This window comes from Oculina patagonica, chromosome 2 (assembly GCF_052425735.1).
Source record: "Oculina patagonica isolate OP01 chromosome 2, crgOcupat, whole genome shotgun sequence".
NCBI lineage: Eukaryota > Metazoa > Cnidaria > Anthozoa > Scleractinia > Oculinidae > Oculina > Oculina patagonica.
The window spans coordinates 3,328,948-3,337,555 of NC_135759.1; the positions used below are offsets into that span (position 1 = coordinate 3,328,948).

General features: G+C 38.1%; 1 protein-coding gene across 1 annotated transcript; it reads right to left on the reverse strand.

The window, feature by feature from the left end:
• Positions 1-1,810: 1,810 nt before the first annotated feature.
• LOC144642653 (uncharacterized) lies at positions 1,811-7,169 on the reverse strand. The gene is made up of 2 exons (XM_078501678.1): positions 6,723-7,169; positions 1,811-2,340 (listed from the first exon to the last, which is right to left on the reverse strand). The coding sequence occupies exons 1-2, from the start codon at positions 7,075-7,077 to the stop codon at positions 2,069-2,071; spliced, it is 627 nt and encodes a 208-aa protein (XP_078357804.1). The 5' UTR covers positions 7,078-7,169; the 3' UTR covers positions 1,811-2,068.
• Between the last annotated feature and the right edge of the window lie 1,439 nt (positions 7,170-8,608).

Below are 8,608 nucleotides of genomic sequence, written 5' to 3' on the forward strand. Positions count from 1 at the left end.
TTTTCAGGAGATTAACCTGAACAGAATAAAAAACTAAATTTTAAACACTCTATCCGGCTTATTATTTACCTACTAGAAGATGGTTTTCCATGTTCTATAAGAAAATAATGCACGCTTGATCTGAGGTCTAGAAAAGCTGCTAGTGGATGCCAGAGCCGTTAGGCGAGGGCATTCAGCTGCTTTTCTAGACCTCAAAAGTGCATTATTTTCTTATAGGAACAGGAAAACGATCTTCTAGTGGGTTTAGAATATAGCATTAAAAAGAGCACAGAACTTACAAGACTCAGGGCCGCTCGCGAACGGCATTTACAAACGCACGCAACATCGGTAAAGGTGAAAGTTTAGTTTATTCTTTTCTTTGGCGGCTTTTTTTTATAAATAAACCAAGATACCATTTCATTCATATTTCCTATTTATAGTCCTTTCTCCGACTACCAAAAGATTCTCACAAAGCCGACAAATCTTGTTGAAATATTTGCCTACTTCAATTTCATTCAAATGAAAAATTTTCATGCGTTCGTTTCGCAGCAAGTTTTTCAAATTCGCCTCTAATTTCGATTTAAAAAGAACAAAAGTGGAGTGTTCTGTCTTTAAAAATTCTGGCTAAAAAAAGGTTTTATACCTCAAAGCGTTTCTGGAGTCCGGCTTGTTTTGCTAAATAATTTCCAATCAATTTCGGGCAGGTCACGGCAAAATAGTGGCGTACACAACTCCAAAGAAAAACAACAAATTTCAACGATTATTTCTTCATCTGTCGCTTCCTTTGGCACTGTCTTACTTCCATTAAAGCAAGTAAAACGTTTCTGATTAAAACTTGCTGCTTTAAAGCATCATTTAAACAGCAAAACAAGAGAATAGAGGCGAAGTCGTTCAGCGAAATTCGACAAACATTTCGCACATCCGGGGTACCGGGCTTCTATAGTTTTCAGCTATGTTCTATAAAAAATAATGCCCGCTAGAATTCCATCGTGCGTATACAGCGGCTATATTCTAATATGCTGTACTTGGAGGTCCACTGAATCCTATTGTGTGACCATTCATATAAATAAACCACTGAATGCATGCAATGGTCACACGACACACCCACGGCCCGGCCAAAACCACGCAGCGCACACCTATTACCCGTGGAGTGGCAGCCTGGACAGCTGTTCGCCTGTAGGACTCATCAGCATGGCATAGCCAGGAAGGGTCTCACATAAGATCATAGACCCCGCCGTTTACTCCGAGGCGAACCCGAAGGCGAACCCCGAACGGCGGGGCAGATCATGTGAGACCCTCCGCATGCCTGCTGATGAGTCCACAAGGAGGCTGTCTGCGCCCCCCGGGGCCCGGTGGCCGGGGAGCGGTGACTGCATCAGTGGTTTATTCATATAAAGGCTATTGAGCAGTACTTTCATGTGGTACTGTTTATTATGCTATACAAGGTGGTTCTTACTTGAGGCATCAAACCCTTGTGTGCCGCCGACCATTCAAATTAAAGCAATTGAGCAGTACCTTCATGTGGTACTGTTAATTATGCTGAACAAGGTGTTTCTAACTTTTAAATTTGTGGATGAAACACTATTGTCTGACCATTCAAATCAGCAGTACTCTCATATTGTATTGTTCGTCGTGCTCTACATGGTGGTTCTATCTTTTAAGTCTCTGGATCAAACCCTAGTGTGTGACAATTCAAATAAAAGCTGTTGAGTGTGTGACCATTCACATGAGCAGTACGTTCATGTTGTATTGTTTATTATGCTGTGCAGGGTGGTTCTAACTTTAGGGATGGAACCCTACTGTGTAACCAATCAAATAAAAGCAACTAAGCAGTACTTTCATGTTTTATTGTTTATTATGCTGTACAAGGTGATTCGAACTTCTTAATCCTACTCGTCTAGCTGCCTTACACAATGTAATAACCCTTAACGTTTTGTAAAGTTACCGATACACCTTAGCATGCCTTAGCTCGCTGATTTATCACTATCAAAAAAGCCGTCACAAATGGGCCGTTTTATTTAATGCAAAATGTTCCCGAACAGATTCTCGTCCGTTTATAAATCAAGCTGACTTCCTGCTTTCTTGGAACCTAATATCCATGAAAAAGCTGCCTTTCAATCATCTCTTTGCGCCATTTTATTCTCCTGTTCTGAAACCAAACTCGAACTTGCGTCTCGCTAAGCTGAAGTTCCGCAGCCAAATTCAGTCGCTGACTACCAGTGATGTACTGACGGCGCACAAATTCTCGCTCCATTCTCTGCAGTTGAATTAAGGTGAACATGGTGCGGGGTCGCTTATGCTTGAAATGATTGCACACAAAGCCAGCGTCTTCCTTTGGAGTGTGATTCACGGGCTTATCATCTAGAAAATAAATTAGAAAGAGTGAATTTAGGGCTGTAGAATGTTCATAATATCAAGAGGGTATGGATGGTTTTTAACTGATAGCTGAAGGAATTGGTCATAATTATAATTGCCAGCTAAGAAATGAAGAAAAAGAGAAAGGAAAGTGCGGAAGAAAATTTCTACTTTCAACCTCAGAGTTAAATGGTAGTTATTGTTTTTTGTACAACGCGTCCATAGGCCATCTTCGCTCGTCGACTCAGCGGCTCGCGTCGCTCTGCTCGCCGAAACTCGCGCACTGCTCCTAAAGAGAGCCTGCTCAAAGGCAACTTGTGCCGGTGTTAAATTTATCAGTTGACAAACTTAATACGTCTGAACAGTATTATTATTCGTTTCGCGATATTTACGGCCATTTTCTGCTATTTGACCTTAACGAAAAGCGGGCAAAAAAGTTGGCGTTGTTTAAATCACTTCAAAAAAAATCTACACTTTAATTTCGATCTAAGCATGCAAAGAATTTAGTACGTTGTTTTTCTGAATAGCGCAGCTTAAAAAAACAAAAAAAAAACAATAAGCTAACCAGTCATATAGGGGATTGATAAAAAGACCTTTCTATAAAATAATCCTACAAAATGATGACTTTTTTGTCAAAATTAATGTGTCACATTTAGTATGAGAGAACGAAAAAAAAAATTGCACAAAAATATCAATAGACAATGAAGATAATTCAGGATAATTTTCTCAGTCTAGACATTGTTGATTTCAGCGCCCGGGTAAGAACAACAGGTGAGATAACGAAATTTAATTTTAAAACACTGGTTTAACAAAACCACAAACAAACAAACTGCTGATTATTTGATCTTGTGTTACAATTACGCCAATATTTACACTAACTAAAGCCTGCCGCACACTAGAGCAACTAGCTGAGCTTTTCGCCTCACGTGCCCGTTTGCTCAGCCTTTTTATTCCCTGCACATTTCACCGCAGACAGTGAGGAAAGTGCTTAGCAAGTTTGATTCGGAAGCCGCCATGTTGTTTCACGTAAGCATTCTGCGTGTGTTTATCGGTCAGTTGATATATCTGGCTGAGCAAGTAGCTCACGACGCCCGCACACGTTGAGGATTTTGCCTCTCGAGGCAAAAAATATAAAACACGATAGATATTTTCCTCAAGGCCTCGCGAGGCAAAATTCTCACGAAAAATGTCCGCACACGAAAGAAATCTGCTGAGCAAACGGGCACGCGAGGCGGTTAGCTCAGCTAGTTGCTCTAGTGTGCGGCAGGCTTAAAATTATCGTGAGTGAAAGTGCTATGGACGCGTTGTACAGAACACGCTAACTATCATTTAACTCTGATGTTGAAAGTAGAAATTTTTTCTGCACATAAATCGCACTTTTTTACTTAAAATATTTTAAAACACAATCATTTAACAAATACATGGGATTAAGTAAGATTATCCCATTATCGCTAAATGTACGCGGTAAGCACGTTTTTCTTCGCCAGGAAAACTTTATCGGTTGTCGTGGGAGGAACAAATGAACATTTGGAATTTCAATTTTTTTGTTGCTCACGGCTGCTAAGACTCATAAATAAGTTTTTACTTGCAAGTAGCCAATCAGGAGCTGATCGCGAAGTCCGTGAAAAGAAACGTCATTTTTATTAAACAATTAAAAAATACTCCCACAGCGATGCATTTTTGTATTGACCTACATTATTTTGATAAATACTCATTTTTGGTGCGTTTCATTGCTAACTACGGCTAAAAAATGTGCGTCTTTTCATTTTTAAGTTATTTATTCTTCGCACGAAAATGCTGACAAATTTCAAACACTGTCCACCCATTTTTTTCTTCAAGAAGCGGCGCTTCTCAAAAAAATAACACCGCCTTAAATTAGTTTGTCTCAATAGAAATTTGCCTTTGAAAGGACATTGTTATTTTCGAGAGCTAAATTATGTGGTAATCAAATTTGTTTGAATAAAAACAATCCACCACCAGACATAACTATTTTGCTTATTCTGTGTGAAGTTAAACCGTTTTTATGGTAGCTAGGCTGAGTTTAAATAAAATCAGTTTTAAAACCACATGTAGGTATGCGTTCATGATATGCAATGTATTTTCTCTTTGTGTTATATATTTAAGCGAGAATATTTAGCGTGATTGTAAAACACATCAGTGTCACCTGTTTCTCAGCGACACAACCCAATGTTATTTGTTTACTATTTTGTATCAGTTCTCGAGTTGAAAACATTTTGGAATCCAGAACAAAACAATTTTTTCCTACCAAGTTACCTATAAACAACGTAACCATTTTATTGCGTTAAATGTGATCATTGGAGGGAATTACAACGGAAGCTGGGAAAGACTTACGTAACAAGCTTTTGCAAAATAAATATCCCTTTTATTTACAGAGACCGTGTATATGCACTAGATCGTTTATCGAGATCAGCTCTGGGCTGTGATCATTAAATACCGCGAGGAAAAGACCCTCATGTCTCTATTGTCTTGTTTCATGTCTCCCTTAAAGAACCATACAAACACAGTTTCGCTTTTTCCCTGCACAATAATTGTGTGCGAATTCCGTGTCTATTGGATTAACAGCTGTAGATTTTCAGTCATACCGATTTCAACGCGCGTTGTACCGGTTTTTCGTCAAACATGAGCACAAATTCACTTTAATTGCAAGTTATTTTTTTATTTTTGTTTATGATTAGTTTATCGGAAATGTAGCGTATGAAAAGACTCGTTGAATTCGAGTTTCATTTTCCTAGGCAACCCCAAGATAAGAAAATGTATGCAAGATAGAAAAACGCTTGAACAGGTGAAACTCAATTACAAAACATTTGTTTTTTGTATAACTTATTCTTTGTTCAAATTATACTGGCGGCAAGCTTACATTATGCTTAGCACTTAGAAATATTTAAAGATGTTTCCGCGATTTGTAGCGCGAAGAACATCATATAAGTGAAATTCTCGACGTTTATAAGACTTTTTCCAAAAAGATACATTGCGCATTGTCGAAAACTTAACAATACGTTCTTTTTATTTTTTAATAGTTTTGTAATCATGGGTGCTTTGTTTTATCCATTCACAGCATATAGCATATAGCAAGTCCTAAGAGATAACAGCGGGCGTCATATAATTTTAACAATTCAAGTTTATCAAACGTCGAAAAAAGAGAGAGTTGGCCTTTTTCTGCAAGTAATCTACAACGTTTAACTTTCTTAAAGGGTTATTAACAAGATCATGGTCCGTTTGTTTTGTTATTTTTCAAAAACTTTATTCATTTTCTGAAGAACATTTGGCTCTCTATTCTCTACATGGATTTAATCCACGGAGACCCCCCAAAAATCATTACCTGCTATCTTGAATAGACACGTGCACAATTTTCTTTCTTTGTTTGTTTCTTTCAGACAGCGTAAAAGCACAGACTAGACAATCCCCCTGGCGCGTTTTCGAGTTGAAAACATTTTGGAACCCAGAACAAAACAATTTTTTCCCTACCAAGTTATCTATAAACAGCGTAACCATTTTATTGCGTTAAATGTCTTGCCTTTTAGCGCGTTGTGAATCATTTAAAAAAATAGCAATTCCTTGGATAAGTGAACTAAGTCGTTTTGTTTTAAGCCTCCTAACGACAATTGGTGTATATCTTTTTTTCTTTTAGCGTCGTCCAACAATTCTCTGTAAAAAAGGTGAGCTCTTTGGCCTTTGTTTTTTTTTTTTTTTTCTACGTCACTTTTGCAGTTGAATATATTCTATGATTTAGCAAACTAGACCAAATTGGTTGTAAAAAGTCACTGCCTGATCCCATTTGATCCACACCACTTTCGGAGAGTGATCATAACTAGATAATTCCTTGGAAATCGATTCTATTGTTTCTGATCTCATATTTTCAGTTGAGAAAAAAATGAAAATCCTCTATCCCGCAAACTTTGTTTAATTTCTGACATCGTGAAAAAAAAATTTGATGTGCGAAAATAATAATGAGCTAATATAAAATCGTATGCGCCAAAAATTACAGCGATGATAAGAGATACTCTGGGCTAAATGTTTTTGAAGAGCGTGGCTAACAAGTTTAAAATAACTTATTATTAAACTTATTTTTAAGGATAAAAAAGCCTTAAACTTTTTTGTGTTATTTATAGTGCTGGAATTTTGAATGTATATTCTATCCTTGTGCGCATGTAGGGGTAAAAAGCATCAAGGAGGACATGCACTAAAAACTGAAAATGCCAAAATCCTTTACATAAACAGTTGCAGGATTAAGTAAAAAAATTAGAGGCAGTTTTTTCCCGGCCAGATAGGTAACTCAAATATTTCCGTGCGCACAAAAGTTTTTTTTGGTCTGTAGAAGTATAAGAAAGCGACCTAAAAAGAAGGTAACGAAGCGATCTGCGACTCACCGTGATGTGATGTCTGCTGTTCTGTAGCAGTACTCGCCGTTGATTTTTCTTGCGAGCTGTATGGTACAAATGTGTTGTTGCTTCGTCTTCGACTTACTAGATCTTTCAGTTTAGCAGCAACGGGACTAGGGCTGTCCTTCTTGACAGGAACGCTGCTAAACGTGACCAACTCATGGCTTGGCTCGCCTCCGAGGAGTGACTCGATTGAGAAGGGCGATTTAAATGGCTTGTTGATCGGCAGTTGTGTTTGGAACTGAGCCGGTTCGTACGTCTGTGGATAACTGGGTTGCGTAGGTCTGGAGTGACAGCAACACTGAAAGTAGCTGAAATGGTGATCTGCATTGTATGGCTGCATGTTTGCTTCTCTTGCTCGAAACGCTCACAAACGTGTGTTCAAGAAAAATGTGACGAGTTGAGTTGCTCAGCTAGCTTTTTTTTTATTTATGACGTGGAATAAATTATTTTAAATTATTTGCCATTTAGATAAATCACCTGGTGTTTTAAACAAGGAGGGGGCATGCTAATTTAAAGCACGTAGGTAACACCGATAAAGAAAATGGTAAACTGCGGAGACTTCGGAATTAAAAAGGTGTAGAACTTCGCGACGTTTTATAAGCCAGGATATATTTTTTTCTTTCCCATGCACGTTTTATATGTTTTCAAAAAGAAATTTCAAAATCTGTCGTTACGGCCAGGCACGTCTAATTTGGCAACTGTCCCAAAGAAATCATTGTGTCCACAACATTGATTTAAACTTCCCAGAGTTACGCAGTCACGACAAAAACGCCAAGGAAAGTCGTCAGAAAAAAAAAAAAAAAAAACTCGGACATAATCACAAGGGCGGGATAGTCTTATACCTTCAAATTCTTCGTTCACAAATTCTACAGCAAATGTGAAAAAGCTTTAACAAAATTTCTATATAGACACCTGTTGAATAAAGGTTGTCGAGAAATGTGCACAACCATAAACGATACGAACCCAGTGGTTTCCTTTTGCTAGGATATGTGTTAGATATTTACTAGCCTGCGAACAGGCTCCCGAGTAGGGTGCCTGTTCACAGGCTAGATATATAAATATTTTTATTCACAGAGACCGTCTACTTGCACTACAGCGTTTATCGAGATCAGCTCTGAGCTTTGATCATTAAATACCGCGAGGAAAAGACCCTCATGTCTCTATTGTCTTGTTTCATGTCTCGCTTCAAGAACTGAATACAAACATCTGATCGCCGTGTCTATTGAATTAACACCAGCATATTTTATCATACCGATTCTAAGACGCGGTTTTTTGTGAGTTTTCCTCAAACTTGATCACAAATTCACTTTAATTGCGAGTATTTTTTTATCGTTGTTTATGATTAGTTAATTGAAAATGTATCGTATAAAAAGACTCGTTGAAGTTCGAGTTTCATTTTCCTAGGCAACCCCAAGAGAAGATTAAAATGTATGCAAGATAGAAAAACGCCTTGAACAGGTGAAACTCAAATCGAAAACAATTTTTTTGTAATTCTTATTCTTTGTTCAATTTGAGTGTAGCTAACTCTCGTGGGTGGTGGGTGGAAGTCGTGGGTGAAGATAAGTAGAAGATTTTTGTTCTTTGTTTACTAGCGATACGGTGACTGTTTAGGAAGACTTATAAGCAGTCTGCATGATCGTGTATGTTTTGATAACTCCCATCATACAAGAAGAGTGTAAGACGTGTTCGTCCTCATTCTTCTTAACCTTCAAAGAGTACACATCAGAACATTTTCCCGCCTCCATCCCCAGTCATTCGGCCTTCATCAGTCACTGGCCTTAATTTGCTTACGGCTGGGTCTGTTTTCACGCCCACCTGCGCTAACCATCCGTCGTGTTTTTAAGGGTAATTAAGCTGTCAATCAAGTTATT

Bases quoted from the DNA above. Each gene is read 5' to 3' on its own strand.
- LOC144642653 (XM_078501678.1), bottom strand. From the start codon at position 7,077: ATGCAGCCATACAATGCAGATCACCATTTCAGCTACTTTCAGTGTTGC. The intron at 2,341-6,722 runs GTGAGTCGCAGA...TTTATTTTCTAG, and splicing joins ACAGCAGACATCACATCACG to ATGATAAGCCCGTGAATCAC.